Source organism: Octopus sinensis, linkage group LG1, assembly GCF_006345805.1.
Source record: "Octopus sinensis linkage group LG1, ASM634580v1, whole genome shotgun sequence".
Taxonomy (NCBI): Eukaryota; Metazoa; Mollusca; class Cephalopoda; order Octopoda; family Octopodidae; genus Octopus; species Octopus sinensis.
This window is the reverse complement of record NC_042997.1, coordinates 42,434,332-42,455,967: the sequence shown is the minus strand read 5'-3', so window position 1 is coordinate 42,455,967 and position 21,636 is coordinate 42,434,332. Positions and strand designations below refer to the sequence as shown.

The 21,636-nt window shown below is 38.0% G+C and overlaps 1 protein-coding gene across 10 annotated transcripts in view; it reads left to right on the top strand.

Moving 5' to 3' along the window:
* The window catches only part of LOC115216924 (protein PRRC2C), a 75,179-nt gene extending 64,635 nt beyond the window's left edge, over positions 1-10,544 (top strand). For 9 of the 10 annotated variants that reach the window (XM_029786437.2, XM_029786427.2, XM_036500434.1 and 6 more), the window contains 6 exons: positions 1,606-1,861; positions 2,858-3,050; positions 3,672-3,789; positions 4,805-4,987; positions 5,078-5,255; positions 8,463-10,544. In XM_029786437.2, coding sequence (XP_029642297.1) covers positions 1,606-1,861; positions 2,858-3,050; positions 3,672-3,789; positions 4,805-4,987; positions 5,078-5,255; positions 8,463-8,866 — 1,332 coding nt within the window. In that variant the 3' untranslated portion in view covers positions 8,867-10,544. The remainder of the gene's footprint in view (positions 1-1,605; positions 1,862-2,857; positions 3,051-3,671; positions 3,790-4,804; positions 4,988-5,077; positions 5,256-8,462) is intronic. The other variant, XM_029786452.2, reaches the window with a different exon arrangement.
* The last annotated feature ends 11,092 nt before the right edge of the window (positions 10,545-21,636 follow it).

Here is a 21,636-nt window from a genome sequence, read left to right as displayed (position 1 = left end):
AGAGACACATATGTATGTACATACATAGTTAAATATACACATACACCGGGCCTTCCTTTCCATCCACCTATACACACACACACACACACACATATATATTAAATGAACACCATGCACCCATTTCCAAGTAAGCTTGTTTATTTATTTATTTATATATATATATTCACACACACACACACACTTATTAAGTCTATACACAAAGAAATTTTATCCACCAATACAGTGTTGAGCACTCATTCTCATTGTTCAACATTTACATGTGTGTGCTTGCAAATGTGTGCAAGATTTGTCTGCTTTTCTATGCTAACATGGTTAAAATGAATACACATTGAAGCATTGTTCTGATATTCTCATTTAAATATGAATAGGTAATTACGGGCGGTTTTGGGTGGCTTGGTCACATGAACCAATTTTTTTTCGGGCGGCTTTGGGCGGTTTGGTAACGGAAAGGTTAATGGTTGAACACCCTTCCTGTCACTTACCTCTACCTATTCTCAAGTAAGGGATAGTTTACTCTACTTGCTTTTAAACATAGAGCTTGAGGATGATTTTTTTTCACTCAATGCTGATATTGGTTGAGCAGGTTCTGACAGTCTGAGTCACATATTTGGTGTTACTGCTTTCTTTGATGTGTGTGCGATGTCAACGTCATGTATTCCATTTTTGTTGCTTTCTAAGACTGGATACCTTTGTCACCAACCACTTTGCAGAGTATACTATGGGCATTCTATCATGACACTAGCACTTGAAGTTTTCTTGTCTGTTACAAGACCACAGCTTCTATTGTTTATTTGTCCATTAGCGCTTAAAGGACTTGACAGCATTCACCTGGGGTGGGTTGAGCTGGTTTAAAGGATTTTCTTGTTGTGGCCGATGCCACTGCCACGTGACTGGCACCCATGCCGGTGGCATGTAAAAAGCACTGTGCAAATGTTGAGCCTCATGGAGGCAGTGACAAGTGATTGAGACGTTTTGTTGATATACTGTGTTGGGGTGGTTGACTTGAAGGGCATCCAGCTATAGAAATCAAGCCAAATCGAATTGGAGCCTAGTGCAGCTCCCTGGCTTACCTGTTCACAGTTAAACCGTATAACCCATGCCAGTATGGTCAATGAATGTTCTGTGTCTGCAAAATATAATCATTTTGCACGCAAAAATATGACAAAATGAAAGGGGTAAAAAGAAATTATGGCTGTACCCAGCAGACATTGTAAAGTGCCTGGCAAATGAATGAAGAAGCCTAAGGGTGGGAGAACTTGTTCTACTCAGCATGTGACACTCTCTACTGTGATGCTACCATGAAAAATGCACCCAGTATGCTCTGTAAAGTTGTCGATAGGTGGGGTTTCGAGCAGTAGAAACCAAGCTAAATTCAAACCTACAAGTACTAGATGAGAGCAGTGACCCTCAATGAGAAATGACTCAGATTGTGACAGCATGTCCAATCTGTGGCCAGAATGAAAAGCAGATTTAAAATGATGCTTGTATGAACACAGTATATCTTTATATATAAAAGTAAATATGTATGTATATATGTCTGGTAAGTGTTAATGTTTGTTTTGAATTGATGATACTCTGAAAATACAACTTTGATTTACTTTACAGTTCAGCCAACAAAGTTATGGATATAGCTTATCTCAGCCGCAAACTCAGATTGGTCAGGCCAGTCTCACTCAGCCTAATGTATTTTTGCCAACTACACTTTCACAGCATGATCTATATCAAACATCACAGTTGACAGGCTACCAACCCAGGAACCAACCATATGGTCAAACTGCAGGTCAGCAGAACACTGTTATGGTCTCTTCAGCTACAACTTCACTTATGTCAACTGCTGTGAAGCCACCAACACAAGATTATGGTTAGTTTTCTTGTTTGAAAACATTACAACTTTCCTGCAAAAAGTTCAATATTTTATGACATTTAATGTGTTGTTGAGATAGATTAGATGTGAAAATTGCTTCCCAGTTAGAGTTTTCTGTGAAATCGGGAATAGTGATTGGTATTGTAATCATTGACCATGTTGCCATGTTTACAATATCATTTTCATCACTTTCGTTCTCAAAATCTTCCTCATCCGACGAATATTCATTAATATTGATATCAGATTCATCCGAAGACAAATACTCTTGTTTTTCATTTATATTTTCTATATCGTTAAGAGTAAAATCTTAAGTTGGAATCGCTACTTGCTGACGACATTTCTTTAAAAACTATGGTACAGACTTCTCTTCGAGTGTTGAAAAAAAAAACCATATGGTCTAATCAATTTCACAGTCTTTATACTTTGAATAAAGGTGCAGAGGGATTTATCTCGCATCATTTCAAAGCTACAAGAATTCAATAATGTGATTTGCTTATTTCTTTAGCGATTTCGTAGAGGAGTCGGATACGACTGGATACAGCAGGCTTGAACAAATAAAGGGGAATTAATTTTGGCCGGTTACAGCTGGTTTGATCACTAAAGGGTTAAGATTTTTTGGGCTTTCATAGTATTAGATAATTTTGATTTTCAGGCTAATGTTTGGTTATATTTCCATGAGTTGTGAATAATGTGCTACATCTAATGATTTTTGCATTTTTTTGTTTGAAATGCATTTTAGAAACTATGTCAATTCCAATGTTAATGTTAGAAAATGTCATTTGTATTTGATGAAATTTTTGTATTTTAGCCCAATTTCAAAAAGATTGTTAAAAAATTGTATCATTGAGACCAGCTAAAAAGCAAAAGGTGCTTATTTTAACAGGTATAGATTTATAAACTTCTGCATAAATTTTTTTCTTAGTACTGGATGTCATTTAAAATCATTTTTATGGTTTATTTCTTGTTCTAAATTCTTTGTTTTTTATTATTTAGGAACATTGCAGAAAAATCTTGCTCCTGCCTCTCTTCAATATAATCAAGGACTGGGAGGCTCTTCTTTGCAATCACCATTAATATTTCCATATCCAAATCAACTCTTTGGCACTAACCCTATACTGGGACCCACACAAACTGCTCAAAATGCCAGTAACTCTCAGATTTTGGGTTCTCCTCTAGTTCAGCCAAGGTGAGTGAATCTTTTTTGCCAAATTGCAAAAACACAGTTTTTTTTCCCTCTTCAAAATGTGCTTTTAGTTTTCAAACATACAAGAAATAAGAGTTGCTAAATTTTCCGACTATATTATTGCCCTTAATAATTGTTACAGTATGTCCTTAACCATTTTCATTTGAAGGGGACCCCCCCCCCGCCCCAAAGTTATAAAATTGCTTGAAATTGTGGATTATTTTCATATTTCTATTTGCAATGGTATTATTCCCACTGAGTGTTAATATTTAACTCACCTAGTGGGAATAACAATGCAATAGCACCTGGATGGTAATAGTTAAAGACTAATAATCATTAGGTTCTAAAAGCAATTTTTTATACATGTAAGCTTCAGATATTGTTGTTCCCCTGACCACGATATTTTTCAGTTTATCTGACTGAACAATAAAAAGTCAAAGTAACCCTCCTAGTTGAATGGTTAGCAGAATGAAGTGCATACAGCTAAATAAAAATGCACTTATAAACTGTCATATACTTGCATATGAGGTATCTTAAAAGATATACACTATTTTCTAATGTTCCCATCCCCAACTCCTTACATGCTATAAGTGTTTACTGTAAGCTATTTTCTCTTTATTTTAGAGCTGCAATGCAAAATGTACAAGCAATGCAAGCTACCTCTTCTTTTTATCAACAACCACAGCAAACTTTGCAACAAACAGGATTTTTCCAAGCACAGCAGACATCTACAGGTTTACAGGTAATTTTGTGTTTAGTTATTTAAAATACTTCTTGTGTAGGTAACTGCATTTCTAGTATAGCAATTGATAACATACACCACTCATTTATCTGAGAGTTAAACACATTCCACTTGGTGGAAATGTTTGTGTAAACATTTCTGGATTAAAAACACTTTCTTGCTGGAATTTTTCCAAACAAATACTCATGATAGAAAGATGATGGTGCATTGTACATGTCATCGTTGCAGTGTTTGGTAGCATTGATCCTTTTATGTCTAACCAGAATTGACTGCTTATGCTTCTGAAGTCTTGATTTTAGACAGATTCTATAAAAGAGCTTTTATATTTAACTGGGCAGACTATGGCCAGATAAATAGGTGGAGGATTGAAAGGAGGGAACATGAGGAAATAGCAGTCACCTCGTAAACGGGGCTGCAGAGAATGAAATGTAGAGAGTAATGAGAGGAAGTGATAGAAGAAAGAGATTGCCTAAGGGAGGAAGAAAGAAAAGTTTACATGAAAAGGAAATTAGAGGAGTGTTGTGATAGTTACAAAGGTATAGAAAGTGTGTGAATAAGAGTGAGAAAGGGATTTGTATTTGATAAGATATATTTCAGAGATATAGGAAATGAGAAGCAGATGCTGATTTTGTTGAAAAGAAAGGGATTTAGATGTAGAGAAAGGGGGAGAAATAATGTATCAGGTAAAGATAAGAGTGAGAGCAATGAAAAGTAGAGGTGAGTGTGTGAGAAGAAATTTGGCTACGGAGAAGTTGAAGAAGATGATTGTGCCAAGAAATCAATACTTGATGTAAATTAAAGAGAAGTGCTGCAAAAGAAGTTTGAGGTAAAAATAACAAAGTCAAAATAAAACTAAGAAAGAAAAGCTTGAAGCAGAAATTTTAAGAATTATGGAAACAGCAGCAAGTAACCCCCTAAACCAAAATTGTTTTATGAAACTAGTTTAAATTTTCAGTCAGTTCTTTAATTGAAAGAGTTTAAGATGATCAACCCCCTATTTGGATTTTTCTTGTAGGGTGCCCTTCAACAAGTTGCTGCAGCTGCAGCAGGTGCACCAGCTTTCTTCGGAAACCAGCCTGGATTAAACCTTTCCCTACAGGCACCAACACATTCTCAACCATTGGGACTAGCTCCGCAACAAGCTTCAAAGGCTTCCCAGTATAACCCATCTCAACAGCTTTCTCCACAGAATACACCTGTTAGTATGATATTTAAAAAAAAAAAAAAGAAAAAACTTGTTGAAATTCATTTATTTTCTCTGATCTAAATACATATTTCTTTTTTTCAGATGAAATCCCCTCCCCACAGTCTTGCAGCTTCCAATATGAATTCTGTGCAGAGTCCAAATGCTAAGTTATTTAGTAGTCAACCCAACCGCCAAGCATCTCAGAGATATTCCAATGTTCAGCAGCAGTTTGGTCATAAGTTTAATCCTCAATATGTTGGCCAACCTGTACAGCCTGGAGGTACTTACTTTCTTTCTCTTATAACACCTTGCTCTTATTTTCCCCACCTGATTGTGGCCAATAATTATTAAAGTATACTTCTTGAAAATTAGAATAGCCTGTTATGATGACAGCCTTGTGATGTCAAGTAAATAGCAAATGATGGAAAAATTTGTCCTAATTTCATTGAGAACATATCTTATGTTCAAAGGTTTATAGCACTTTGAATATATTGGGTTGGCAACTAAGTTCCTGTCGTTTTTTTTTTTTTTTTTAAGGTTTTATAAAAATTACAACTAATTAATCAATGTATTCGCTCTTGTTGTTTACAACTTCTTCCTAACGTTCAATAAAATTTTGAATACCTCATTGGTAGAAATCACCAGATTTCAACTCGAAAAATTGATCCAACCAAGCTCTCAATTCTGCATCAGTATTGAACGAAACTCCATGCATAGCATTTGAAAGAGATCGAAGGGGGGGGGGGTCCGTTGGTCTCAAATCAGGAGAGTACGGTGGGTGTGGCAGCACTTCCTTGGTCATATTGGCGATATGAGGACGGGCGTTGCTGTGCAGCAGCAGAACTCCATGCTGCCGATTAAGTCTTTTCTCTTGAATAGCCATGTTGAGTTGTTCTATCTGTTGAACATAGTTCTGCGTTGATCGTTTGGTTCTGTTCAAGCAATTCGTAAAGGATAATCCCTTCCCAGTTCCACCATATGTACAATATTGTTTTACGCAGATGATCTTGTTTCATGTGTGGTGTTGCTTGTTTACCGAGGCTAAGCCATTCCTTCTGTTACTTCATATTGATGTACTGGCACCGTTTTTCTTTGCCAGTAACAATTTGGTAAAGAAACTGTTGCTTGTGTCTATGAGTTGAGTGGTGACGAGCAAGCAAATCAGCAGAGATTGTGGCTTGTTGATTTTTGTTGTCACTTAAAGCATGCAGAACCCATGCCCCATACTCCTGAACCTTTCCCATCAAGTGAAGATGCTTCTCTATAGTAGTGTGGGAGCATTCCATTTTTCTCTGCCAGTTCCCTTGTCGTTAGAGAATTTTTGTGCAAAAGTTGATTTAATCGCTCTTCATCGAATTCAACTGGACGGCCAGAACGAGGTGTGTCTTTGAGGTCAAAATTTTCATTTTTGAATGTGGCATACCAATCATGAGCAGTTCTTTCAGCTATGGCACTCCATACACAGCACAAATGTCGTGAGCAGCTTTTGCAGCCTTAGAACCTTGATTAACACTTTTGTTACTAAGCTGCCTGAAAAAAATTTTGGTTCATGTGACCAAGCCGCCCGTAATTACCTATTCATATTTAAATGAGAATATCAGAGCAAATCTCTTTAGTACATTCATGAAAACACGTGATTATACTTCGTAAACAGTTCATCTACAGTTTTGTACAACGATCGAAGTGTAATTTTAATTCCCTGAATTTTGGGAGATTTTTTTCCGAAATTTGTTCCTATTGTGTTTTCAAAATTTGTAACTCTGACAAAAAATGGATAGGAATTTCATTATATCAAGCAGCGAGTCAGAATTCGAAGGATTTTCTACTGAAGACCTTGATAAATCTAACTCTATGACTGAAAAAAAAAAAAGCACGTGGTATTTGATAATGAATCCGATGTTTCATTTTCCGAAAATGAAATAGTGAATCCGAGAGCTCCGACAGCAATAAAGAAAATGAATTGGCACCTGAATGGAGTGAAAATTAAAAACTGTTTCTTTCAGTGATTTTTCTGAAGAAACTGGACCAAGCCACAGTTTTTCCCGGTAGAGTAAAGCCTTAGACTATTTCTGTTTACTTTTTTGAATGAGCTGATTTGAAATCATTACGGCAGAAACGAACCGTTACGCTAAATGTAAACAAAGCGAAAGAAATGATAGTTTGTTGTTTGCCACAACCTTAAATGAAATTAAGGCCTAGTTTGCCATAAATATTATTATGGGTATCAGAAAGTTACCCATAAATATTATTATGGGTATCAGAAAATTACGGCGGAAACGAACCGTTACGCTAAATGTAAACAAAGCGAAAGAAAGGATAGTTTGTGGTTTCCCACAACCTTAAATGAAATTAAGACTATTTTGCCATAAATATTATTATGGGTATCAGAAAGTTACCCAGAATAACAAATTCTATAGTAAAATTTTGTTGTATACCCAATTGAATATTAGCTAATAACCCATTTTCTATAGCGATGTTTGAACAAAAAATTTTATAATTTTATATTTTGTTGAATTTACCTGTATTTACATGTATCTACCTGCAATTAGAGTCACTTTGTGACAAAATTATGGTATAGAATTGGTTGAGAACATTTCACTAAATTATCTTCCAAAATTCACATTAATATATTGATAAATAAAAAAGTTATAGTTGTTTAATGAAACCAGACTAAATTTATGATTATGATAGAAATTAATTGAAACACATAAGGGGTGTATTTTGGTCAGAAATGTAGTAACGAAAGGGTTAAAAGCAAAAAAGGTGTCGAAAATGCTTATTTTTCTTAACTTCACATTCCATTTTAATTATCTGAAAGTAAACAAAAATTAACTAGAAAAAAACAAAATAGATTCATAGACTCCAAAATTTAAAAAATGGTGGGAACTTAGTTACCAACCCAATATTTTAAAGCTGTACACTGTTTCCGTTCCCATTTATTTTCATTATTATCTAGGTTAGTGGTTCCAACCTTTTCACAGTGGTTTCCAACATTTTTGTTCAAATAAGTTTTCAAATGGTCCCTTTTAATATGCTTATCCTTGTGTATGTATATATGAAATTTGAATATAGTTTGTGGACCCCTGATCTAGGTTTTAATAAAACAGTTGAACTTTCTATATTTGTATCTAATGTTCTACCTGTTCTTAAAAATTATATCAGATGCAATAAGCATAACAATGCTGTGGACTTTGGATTAGATGTTTCAATCTCAGTAGTACAGCAAGTCAAGCATTTGTGATCAAATCTTTGATGAATTGATTCCAAAATTTTCTGAAGAAACTGGATTCAGTCTTTCTTGTGACTGAGCTAATCCTACTGATTTTAAACTCTAACAGATTTGAGACAAATTCTGCAGTAAGTTTAAGAACCTGTCCAAAACAGGTTCTTAATAAAGAGTTAAAACTTAAACTGCTTTTATAAATCTATTTTAGAATTTTATTAAAATACATATGTTAAAAATTTTTTCTCAATTTATATTTTGTAGTTGTTCGTCAAATGGTTGTTGGTAATATGATCCGGCCCAATAATCCTCATCCAAGAGCCAGCTATTCTTCTCCTATCCAGAGACCGCCTAATGTTCAAATGCAACAGTTAACTGCAGTTCAATCTCCACCTCCTGTACAGCAAGCACCTCAACTTTATTCTGGACAACGCTCTGGTCGCAACTTTAAGGCTCAGCAGGCTCGGGAACGAAGTGAAGTTTTGAAACATGCCCAGAATTTTTTAAATCCACAAAAGAAGCCAACAATGAAGCAGGTCCAATCTTCAGATGCCAAAAGAGATGTAATCAGTAATCCCCAGTGTGCTGCTGCTGGTGGTGGTGGAAGTGGTGGTGGTGGTACAGCAAAAGACACAAAATCTGAAAAGGCCAATTTAGATAAAAAGTAATCCCGTTGCTGTGCTATGAATCTGTTCACATTGTCTCTAGAACAAATCTTCATGTAAAGTATTATGATTTTGGCCTCTGGGAGTACAATTGAAGATGATTGCATTTCTTTGATTGTTAAGTATAGAACACAATAACAAGTATGGGTGTCAGCATTAGATTAAAATAATTACATTTTTAATTGTTAGTGTGGCAGCAGACTCCCTGAGGGTTGTTGGTGCTGAAATATTTCATCACTCCTCTTACAGATTAAGAATTGTTTCACTTGTACTGTTTTAAAGTTACTGTTGGGATATGTTCTCATATCCTGGTGCTTTCTATTCTCAACCAACTTTGAATAGTTGTTATTTGAAGTACTTTCCCTGCTGAACATTATGTGCTTCTACATATCCTTATAGGGTGCTTTTTTTCTCTGCAGTTTAAGTTTCATCAGTATTTGCATTAGAAATCACTACAATGTTTTTCAGCTGAAGTACACTGCTAGTTCTGTTGCAATACAGAAGCTACAGCTGAGATAATGTAGGAAATCTCTTGGATCTTCAAGGGTTGATTTATTTTTTTTTGTAGTGGGTTAGCATTTTTTTTTTTACTGGCAGTTTCTTGTACAAATATAATAAAAGTTATAAAAATTGGATTAACTAGATAAAAGGATTTCAAATATCTAGGTAATCCAAAAGTTATTCAAAACTTTTTTAAATAAATTTATTTATTCATTATCTTTCTAAAAATATTTATTAACATTTTTTTCTTTAATTTGAATGTGACTTATGATTAAAATTTTAAGATGTTGGGATTGTTATAAAACACATTTTCACCTACTCCTTGACCCACCTTTTGTTCCTTAAAAATGTCTTTGTATATTTGTTAGTGAGTGTTTGTGTGTGCATGTAAAGATATATACACACTCCAACACACCATACCTTTTATGTGCAGTCTTCATCTGCTATTCCCCCTCCTTGCAACATTATCTCTTATTAGGTAGAGATAAGGTGCTGGTCACATAATACCTAGATTATGACTACCTGAGCTGGACTCAGTATGGTTTCCTCCATCTGAGGTTGGCTATTTTGATACCACAATATTACTATATAGGGCCCGTCTTGCTGGTTATTTATAGTTGTTGTATGAAGAACAAACACTGTCTTCATGGTGGTCACTAAATCAATTTCAGTGACTGATTTGTTAATCATCTGGAGAGAGAGTGTGTATGTGTGTGCGTGTGTGGATTTGGAGAGTGAGCACTACTCATTACAATTGTATAAAAACTAAGTTAACTTGGAAGTATGTATATGTGTCATGCATGTATACACAAACACTAATGGTTAATAAAACTGGTAAAACTTTGAATGAAACAAAAACATAATAAAGTTGAAGGCAAGTTTTCTAGTTTACTGCATAACATTTAATGCTGGAACAAAGAAAATTTAAGGGCTTGGAGAATATTTGATTAGGAATATCCAAGCACAAATGTGAATTGGGTGATAAGTCCATTTGTGTTGGTCCCAATAATTGATTTGCTGAGATTAATCAGTTTGTGTGTAGATCGAAAATCAAATGAGGATATGGAAGAAATGTTCAGGAAATAAAGAGGAAAAAATAAAGAAAAAAAATATTAAAAAAAATATCAGGAAAAAAAAAAAAGACAAACATCTCGAAAGAATAAATACTTTTGAAGTGTTCCTTCCTTGTTAGCTTTGTTTTTACTGTTTTGTGTTCTGATGTTTCAGTATTATGAAAATAAAGAAATGATTATTTATTGGGATAGGTCATCAGTTGGACTGGCTGTGGACAATACAGCCATTTGCTTTCACAACTTTTTATCTTTTTCGTCTTTGATTTTATTCATGCATTATCCATATGGAAATGAAAAGCTTCATTTTTATGGTTAGATTCCCTGTTGTCTACCTTTTCAATATCCTCTTACAGCATGTGGGGACATGGATACACAAATGAAATGTGTGTGTATGGATGTATATATGTGCCAATGCACGAAGGTCTTGGGTCACTCTTAGTTCTGCTGAATATTAAATAAATGTAATATATTTTGGATATAAAGTCTGGATTTTTTTTTTTTTTTTAAATTTAGGAAACCGTGCCAACTTCGTCTTGATTTAGAAAGATATTTTACATCTCACTTTATGATTTCTACATGCAAGCATTAAATCTTCATTGGTTTTTCTGCTAGATATTAATCTGTTTTGAGATTTAACTTGTAAATTTGATTATTCATTTCAAAATTTGTCTGTGCACAGAACTAAAATTTGATTAAGAAACCACCTTTCTTTTGTTGAGCCACTTTTGAGTACAGTGATTTAATTAGAAATAATTTGAATTTCATCTAAAGTGGCATTTGATAAAGAAAATTGTAATTTTTCTTAAAATCAGGAATGGGATTTTATTCTGATGGTCATAATTTTAAATTTAATTTACATTAAATAAAAGACTTAGATCAGCAGTAGAAGTCCTAAAAAAAAATAAGTGACTTAAAATTTGTAAGGGGTCTTGTGAATGTCAAAGGTTTAGATGAGTGTGTGTATATATTTCTTTTACTTGCTGCAGTCATGCTGGAGCACCGTGCTGAACAAATCAACACTAGGACTTGTTCTTTGTAAGCTTAGTGCTTATTTTATTGGTCTCTTTTGCTGATCTGCTAAGTCAGGGAGATGCAAACACCATTGGTTGTCAAGCTATGATGGGGGGGACAAATACAGACACAAATTATATATATAAATTGGAGAAAACCACTATTATGCAATTCAAACAATGATGGACATAAACCAAATCAAATAAAATATATTTTAAAGCATAACTAGATCACAAAAAGTACAAAAATGGTTAAACAATATATAAGTAATAAGTATATATTATATATATGGCAGTGAAACATGGGCCGTGACTGCTGAGGACATGTGTAAGCTCGTGAGGAATGAAGCCAGTATGCTCCGATGGATGTGTAATGTCAGTGTGCATACTCGACAGAGCGTTAGTACCTGAGAGAAATGTTGGACCTAAGAAGCATCAGTTGTGGTGTGCAAGAGCGACGATTGCGCTGGTATGGTCATGTGGTGAGAATGGATGAGGATAGGTGTGTGCAAAAGTGCCAATCCCTAGCAGTTGAGGGAACCCGTGGAAGAGGTAGACCCAGGAAAACCTGGGACGAGGTGGTGAAGCACGACCTTCGAACTTTAGGTCTCACTGAGGAAATGACCAGCGACCGAGACCTTTGGAAATATGCTGTACGTGAGAAGACCAGGCAGGACAAGTGAGTCCAGCCCACTTATGCATGCCTTTCCTCCCTTGGACACACAAAGACCTGTTGAGGCAAGCGAAGTCGATATCGAACCTCATCCGACGACAGGCACCTATGCCAACCCCACTTTGCTTGCAAAGACCTGTTGGGGCAAGTGAAATCGAAATTGAACCAATCCTATGACTGGCACCCGGCAGATGCCAGGACCCCTGGACTGGTGGTACGTAAAAAGCACTATCCGAATCGTGGCCGATGCCAGCGCCGCCTCGACTGGCTTCCGTGCTGGTGGCACATAAAAAGCACCAGCCGAAGCCAGTGCCGCCTCGACTGGCTTCTGTGCCGGTGGCACGTAAAATGCACCAATCCGACCGTGGCCGTTGCCAGCTTTGCCTGGCACCTGTGCGGGTGGCACATAAAAAGCACCCACTACACTCACAGAGTGGTTGGCGTTGGGAAGGGCATCCAGCTGTAGAAACATTTCCAGATAAGACTGGAGCCTGGTGCAGCCTTCTGGCTTCCCAGACCCCAGTTGAACCGTCCAACCCATGCTAGCATGGAGAACGGACGTTAAACGATGATGATGTTTATTCATTTTTGTACTTTTTGTGATCTAGTTATGTTTTAAAATATATCTTATTTTTTATTTATGACTAGCAGTATCGCCCGGCATTGCTCGGGTTTGTAAGGGAAATAACTATATAAGCATTTTTAGAGATGTAAAGTATAATAGCCATCTCAATATGGCTAACCACAAAGGGGGGGTGTTACTGTAGCTTTTTACGTTCTGAGATTTAATAATACATTTTTAGAGAGTTACTTCCCTTATGCCAAAAATGCATTAAAAATGGGAAAAATTGATGGTAAATTCTTTTAAAAATCGTAGATGCTCGCTAATACCCAGACGGGCTCGATATGAATCACGACTATAAGATACCCGGTTTTGGTTAAACTGCACCGCAAAATGTGGGAGTAGTTAGGAATCTAAATCGTAGGAGACAGACACACAACTTCACTTTTATATATAAAGATTTGGTTTATGTCTATCATTCTTTGAATTGCATAATAATGGTTTTTCTCTAATTTATATATATTGTGAAATTTGATTTAATACTAAATTGAATTTTCCCCAGTAAGTTTGGATATACTTCCTAAAATTATTATTACACACACACACACACACACACATATACATACATATATATATATATACACACATATATATACATACATATCATCATCATCATTTAACGTCCGCTTTCCATGCTAGCATGGGTTGGATGGTTCAACTGGGGTCTGGGGAGCCCGAAAGCTGCACCAGTCCAGTCAGATCTGGCAGTGTTTCTACAGCTGGATGCCCTTCCTAACGCCAACCACTCCGAGAGTGTAGTGGGTGATTTTATGTGCCACCGACACAGGTGCCAGACGAGGCTGGCAAACGGCCACGCTCGGATGGTGTTTTTTATGTGCCACCGACACAGGTGCCAGACGAGGCTGGCAGACGGCCACGCTCGGATGGTGTTTTTATGTGCCACCGACACAGGTGCCAGATGAGGCTGGCAAACGGCCACGATCGGATGGTGTTTGTTACGTGCCCACAGCACGGAGGCCAGTCGATGCGGTACTGACTACGGCAACGTTTGGATGGTTTTCTTGTGTGCCACGTGCCACCGGCACTGGTACCATAAAGATACAAATTCCATTGATGTTCATCTATTTTGATTTGTTTTGATTTGATTTTCACTTGCCTCAACAGGTCTTCACAAGTGTCACAAGAAGGAAGGTATGCACAGGTGGACTGACTACGTCCCAGGTAGGGGCCATGGGTTATGGCCTGACTAGTCTTGCCGGGTCTTCGGATGGTGTTTTTATGTGCCACCGACACAGGTGCTAGATGAGGCTGGCGAACGGCCACGATCGGATGGTGTTTGTCATGTGCCCACAGCACGGAGGCCAGTCGATGCGGTACTGGCTACGGCCACTTTCGGATGGTTTCTCTTGTGTGCCACCGGCACTGGTACCACAAAGATACAAATTCCATTGATGTTCATCTATTTTGATTTGTTTTGATTTGATTTTGATTTATATATATATATATATATATATATATACACATATATATATATACATACATATATATATATATATACATACATATATATATATATATAATTATAAATGAGGGTGAAAAATCGATATTAATTTAATAATACCATTATTTAACACCAAGTGGCTTAGCACAAAAAACTACGGAGAAAATACAAATTTATACATAAATTATTAGAGAGTTATCCACTATGTGGATAACTCTAGTGCTAAAAATAGCTCCGAAGCAACCACAGAAGATCTGTTTCCAACTAGAATCAACATAATGTATGTTGATTCTAGTTGGAAACAGATCTTCTGTGGTTGCTTCGGAGCTATTTTTAGCATAGAGTTATCCACATAGTGGATAACTCTCTAATAATTATATATATATATATATATATACACGCACACATGATGGGCTTTTAAGTTTCCGTTTACCAAATCCACTCACAAGGCTTTGGTCGGCCTGAGGCTATAGAAGACACTTTCCCAAGGTGCCAAGCAGTGGGACTGAACCCAGAACCATGTGGTTGGGATGGTTTTTTTTTTTTATATAGTATTTTTAATGCTGAATATGGAAATAACTTTTATCTATTTCTGATATTTTACTTCAAATTTTATTTTGACGATACCATTTGTAGAAAAGAAAAAAAAACTGAGAATTGCCATATGGCAAACTTGTCTGAAGCTGTTTTTGAAATTGTTTTGGACAAGTTTACTTGTTGCACTCTGAAAAAGACAAATGGGCTGAAGACAAGTTAATTTGTCTTTGCCAGGTAAGGGGTTAAAGGAGATGTGTGTGTGTGTATATATATACTAGCAGTATCGCCCAGCGTTGCTCGGGTTTATAAGGGAAATAACTATATAAGCATTTTTGAGAGTTATAGCAAAAAAATGCATTAAAAATGGAAAAAAAATTGATGGTAAATTTTTTTTTAATCGTTGACTCCTCGTAGACATTTTTAGAGAGTTACTTCCCTTATATAATAGCGAAAAAATGCATTAAAATGGAAAAAATGATGGTAAATTTTTTTTTAAATCATAGACGCGCGCTAATACCCAGAAGGGCTCGATATGAATCACGACTATAAGATACCCGGTTTTGGTTAAACTGGACCGCAAAATGTGGGAGTAGTTAGGAATCTAAATCGTAGGAGACAGACACACAACTTGACTTTATATATAGAGATATATATATATATGTGGTTTATGAAGCTCTGTATATAATGCATTCTGGAACTTGAATTTAGAGTTCTATCATTAAAATTTTTTTAATATTACAAAAGCAAAGGTGTCTTTCTATCATAAAGATTTTCCAATATTTTCACAATTTTGTGGTGTTACTGAAGAAGCTTCACTATTTGAGGTTTTAGTTGGTGTTAGGAAATATTTTAGCAACATCAAGTTAACTCCTTCAACATTTATTAGTATTAAAAAGTAATTTAGCCCAGTTTTAGTTAAAATCTAACTCTATTATTTGTGAATAAACCAACCATATTCAAAGCTTGGTGTTCCACTGGCTATAAAAAGCCAAGGTATTGTCAGTGAAGTTCTCCAGTCACTTTTTTCTTGGTCAGGTAACCACTGTACTCATTGCTTGTTTAGATCTTGGCGAGCTTATGTTCAGGCAGTCTTTGATCAAAGGTGTTCCTGCTAGGATTTTTTTATTTTGCAGGTGCAGGAGTGGCTGTGTGGTTAGAAGCTTGCTTCCCAACTGCATGGTTCCAGGTTCAGTCCCATTGCGAGGCACCTTGGGCAAGTCTTTTACTATAGCCTTGGGCTGACCAAAGCCTTGTGAGTGGATTTGGTAGGCGAAAACTGGAAGAAGCCCGTTGTATATATTTGCGTCTGTCTACCCACCATCGCTTGACAACTGACGGTGTATTTACATCCCTGTAATGTAGCGGTTCAACAAGAGACTGATAGAATAAGTACTGGGGTTGATTTGACTCAAGGCAGTGCTCCAGCATGGCTAAAGCAAATAAAAGAATATGTGGCCAGATAAATCAAAAGTAATGCTTCCTGTTTTTTGAAAGCTTGTAGGATGTGATTTGGCTGTTATTTTTGGTAAGTTGAGTGACCTGTCAGAAATAGCATCCTTCATTGGCTGGGGTGACTTGAAGGTTGCTGTGTATGTGTGTGTGTAAATATATTTTGAATGACATCCACCAATAAGTTACTTTGATAAATTGCATGTTATTCTCAAGGGTCTCTGTAAAAATAGGTGATACAACCACCAGCTGGAGTTTAGTACTAGACCTTTAGCAATAGCTTATTAGTATTTCTACTCTGTTATTTAAAATTCTGTAAACCTGTCTGAGTCTCAAGTGTATGAAAGTATATACATTACTGAAGTGATTCGCACGTGTATGTGTAGGTTTGGCTGGGGTAAGATGCTTTCCAAGTGTATGGTTTCAGGTTCAGTTCCACTATGCGAAAGCTTGGGCCAACCAAAGCCCTCAGTGGATTTGATGAGCTCAAAGAAGCCCATTGTATACTTTTACTTGTTTCAGTCATTTGACTGGAGCAACACCTTGAAGGGTTTTAGTCAAATACACCCCTAGGACTTACTTTTTTAAAGCCTAGTATTTATTCTGTCAGTCTTTTTCTACTGAACTGCTAAGTTATGAGGATGTAAAAGAAAAACAAAAGACAGTTATCAAGCGGTGATGAGAGGACAAGCACAGACAAAGATATATACATACATCATCATCATCATCATCATCATTTAGCGTCCGCTTTCCATGCTAGCATGGGTTGGACGGTTCAACTGGGGTCTGTGAAGCTGGAAGGCTTCGTCAGGCCCAGTCAGATCTGGCAGTGTTTCTACGGCTTGATGCCCTTCCTAACGCCAACCACTCCGTGAGTGTAGTGGGTGCTTTTTACGTGCCACCCGCACAGGTGCGAGACAGAGCTGGTAAACGGCCACGAACAGATGGTGCTTTTATGTGCCACTGACACGGGGGCCAGGCGAGGCTGGCAACGGACACGAACGGATGGTGCTTTTACATGCCACCGACACGGGGGCCAGGCGAGGCTGGCAACGGACACGAACGGATGGTGCTTTTACGTGCCACCGACACGGGGGCCAGGCGAGGCTGGCAACAGACACGAACAGATGGTGCTTTTACGTGCCACCGACACGGGGGCCAGGCGAGGCTGGCAACGGACACGAACGGATGGTGCTTTTACGTGCCACCGACACGGGGGCCAGGCGAGGCTGGCAACGGACACGAACAGATGGTGCTTTTACGTGCCACCGACATGGGGCCAGACAGAGCTGGCAAACGGCCACGAACGGATGGTGCTTTTACGTGTCACCTGCACGGGGGCCAGGCGAGGCTGGTAACGAACATGAACGGATGGTGCTTTTACGTGCCACACACATATATATACAACCAGCTTCTTCGGTTTCTGTCTACCAAATCCATTCACAAGGCTGTAGTAGAAGACACCCAAGGTTCTTTGTGAGACTGAACCTGGAACCATGTGGTTGGGAAGCAAGCTTCTTACCACAGAGCCATGCCTTTGCCTATCTATCAATCAATCATATATATGTGTGTGTGTGTGTGTATTTGTGCCATCTTGTTTTGATATCTTGTGATAGTTGTAAACGAGTATCACTGTCCTGCAAGTAGTATCCATTCTGTGGAAAGATAAAGGTTTGTGGACAGGAAAGGCATCTATCTGTAGAAGATCTGCCTCAACATTTTCTGTGTGAGGAAGGGACAGAATGATGACAATGGCAAATAACAGGATGTTTTAAGGGGATTAAATATTGCACTAACTAGGTTTTAATCCAGTTGCTTCTTGCTGTGATTCTTTTGCTTGATCTGAAGGTAAGGAGGAAGAAATCTGGTTGTACAGAAATAATAGTCACAGATATTATATAATATAATATATAATGAAATTATTGTATACAGTGCTCAGGTGCACCACAACTTGTCAGAAAGTGCATATAAAGCATATGCAGTAATGTAGAAATGTCTGGAAAGCGAAGAATGTATGAGTCAGATACATGCTTGTGTGTGTATGGAGGGGAGAAAATCAGGTGTAGTGTTGGCGAATCTCAGGAAGCATGGAAGTTTTGAAGGATGCAGTGCTCCGACAACTAACAACTGCTGCCGGCAGTTTGTTCTGTGCTTCAGCAACTCTAAGCGTGGAAAAATGTTTCTGAAAGTCATGGGAGCTGTGCTGTTTTCTGACTTTGTAAATATGTCCACAGGTGTTAGACGGGTGGTGTTTGAAAAGGTGCTCAGAGTTATTGTTTGTAAGATGGTTAATAATTTTATGGGTGTCTGCCAAGTCAGCTGCCAGACGTCGGAGTTTCAATGTGTCCATGCCCAGAGAAGTAAGGCGTTCAGGATATGGCAAATGCCTGATGGAGGGTATTCTTTTGGTTGCACGTCGCTGAACAGCTTCCAGACGATTGATATCCTGGGCAAGATAGGGGTTCCTATCTATTGACTGGCATTTTCTTAACAACCCCCAGGTGGATGAAAAACAAAGTTGGTTTCATCAGGGTTTGAGCTCAAAATACAAGGAACTGGATTAACCCTTTAGTGTTTAAACCGGCCATGCCAGGCCAAAATTGTCTTCCTGTTTTATTCTCAAACCAGCCAGCTCTGACCTCTCACACCTACCCTACAAAGTCATTCTAAAAATAAACAGGGACATCATCAACAGCCAGCTCTGACCTCTCACACCTACCCTGCAAAGTCATTCTAAAAATAAACAGGGACATCGTCAAAATCTCAGAATTACAAGATACCGTACAATTAATTTAAAACAATGTGATTAAACAGGCTTTACATTTGACAGATTGATCTGAATGTTAAAGGGTTAAATGCTACAATGCATTTCACCTGACACTCAACTTGGTTAATCCACTGCCTTTGATTTTATTAACTCATCATAAAGTGAATACCACCATGAACAATATCCAAACTATAGTGGAAAAGGCTAGCCACTGGATTTGGTTAAAAAGAGATGAGTGATGGCTAGAATATTGAGCTTTATTTGATAACCAGCTGATCTAGCAAACGGGGCCTCATATCAGTAAAGTGGGGCCGGTGTGCAATGACGCTGTCTAGAGGTAGGCCCTGAAATGGTGTGCTTTCTCTCCTGATGACCCCATACATTTGCTGGCTTCCAGTATGTGGAGCTTTCGACTGGTAGCACTTGCCTGTGCTCAAGTTGTTTGTAAAACAATATACAAATAACTATTTAGAGAATGGAAAGTTATAATTGTAATCACAGTTTACTCATCTCATCTTTGAAATGGACAGAGGTTGAAGCATGGTTAAGTGGCGAGGAAGTTTGCTTCTCCATCATGTGACTTTAGGTTCATTCCCACTGTATAGCACCTTGGTCAAGTGTCTTCTACTATAGCCCCAGATTAACCAAAGCTTTGTGAGTGGATTTGGTAGACAGAAACTGAAAGAAGGCCTGTGTGTGTGTATATATATCACCATCATTTAATCTCTGGCTTCCTTGACAGTCCAACAGTAGGTCTGCATTATATCCTCGTGTTTACTTTCATATGATTTCTATTGGATACTCTTCCTAATGTCAACCACTTTACAGAATGAATGGGATGCTTTTCCCACGGCACCAGCACTTGTGATGATTGCCTTGTAACTTACTAGGCTAAGGCCCCAAAGTAGTCCCTATCATTGAGGGGGAACAGAAGAGAAAGTCGATGATTCTAGCCAGAGGGATGGAAAGATGAGAGTATGGCAGGGAAGGAATTTGTGACAGCTGTGAAAAAGGGAGGGATAGACTTGAAAAGGTGATAGGGGAGAGTCTAGAGCTACCCAACACAAGAAGCAAGTAATAGAGAGATGCTATGAGGGAAAGGAATAAAAATGGGTGGAGATGAGTCATGGAAGGAATAAGGGCTGTAGAGGGGGTCATGCAGGTAGATCAGTAGGGAAACTATTGGGAAGAGGGTAGTGTAAGAAAGGAGGGAGAGGGGCAAGAAGTAGATGCTGGTGGGTAGCATAAAAGTAGAAAGCATCCCAAGTGGGGAGGCCAGAGAGGTAGGGGGCATGGTAGTTCGGTGGAGTAAAGGAAAGAAAGGTTTGAGAGTATCCTAGAGGGGTAAGAACAGGTAATGGGGTAACAGTAAGAGGATGTCGTTGGGTGACAATAGAGGTAACTAGGGAGAGAATGTACTGTAATGAAAAGATGGGACATCTAGAGGGGGTGGGGTGGGGTGGAAGGTGCATCTGGTTGGGAACTGTTCATACATGCATATATCATTTGCACAGATACATCCGTGCGGGTGGCACGTAAAAAGCACCAATCCGACCGTGGCCGTTGCCAGCCTTGCCTGGCACCTGTGCAGGTGGCACGTAAAAAGCACCCACTACACTCACGGAGTGGTTGGTGTTAGGAAGGGCATCCAGCTGTAGAAACATTGCCAGATAAGACTGGAGCCTGGTGCAGCCTTCTGGCTTCCCAGACCCCAGTTGAACCATCCAACCCGTGCTAGCATGGAGAACGGACGTTAAACGATAAAAAAAACATGTAGCTTCTCAATCCTTGTGTTAGGGTGTGCTTGTCCATGGGTGAATGGGTTTTCTGTAGTACTGCATATCACCAGTCAGTACAGTCCTTTGTTATCTTCCATGTGAAATATGGCCTCATCAGGTCATTCTTCACCATTTTGTCCCAAGCCTTCCTTGGTTTCCCTCTTCAACAGGTTCCATGAACTTTAGGTTTTCAGTACTTTTGTGTACAGAAGTTATCCTCAATATGCACCACATGCCCAGGTACTTGTTCAACCTCCTCTCTTGCTTGCTGCATCTAATTACACTTATACCCAGTTTTTCTCTGAGCTCATTTCTACTCTGATGTTCATGCACACTAACAATACACACCTGTTTGGAGCCATGCTAGCTAAATTTCTTTGCAAATCTTCTATATTGAAAGCCTATGCCTTGCTACAATGCAACATCAAAGTTTCAACACAAGCATCAAACAATCCAGCCTTGACACTAAGTTGAAAAGACCTCTGTTCCTAGCTGCAGCAACAGCTCCATCACATGATAATTACAAATGAGCACTGCCAACATATAAGCAGTATCTTTCATTTTCAATCTTCTGTGAAAACATTCAACCATGGGAAAATATTTCAGGTGAGGTTTGCTGGGAAGGAGATACTGTAAAAAATCTGTATGAACAAATTCTCTCTGATGTCTTTCAGGTGTATAATAATGGATGATAAAATGATATTGAAAACTGTACGTATCAAAAATGAAATTCAGATAAGTATTTTGAAAATTGTACAAACATCTGGTAGTTGTTCTGGCTATATTCAAAACACTGTTTATTAATAGTATAGGACATGTATGTATGTACGTATGGATGGACGGATGGAAAGGTTATAGCCATTTATCTGTTGTGTTATTTTCCACTACTTCCTTGCCTTGT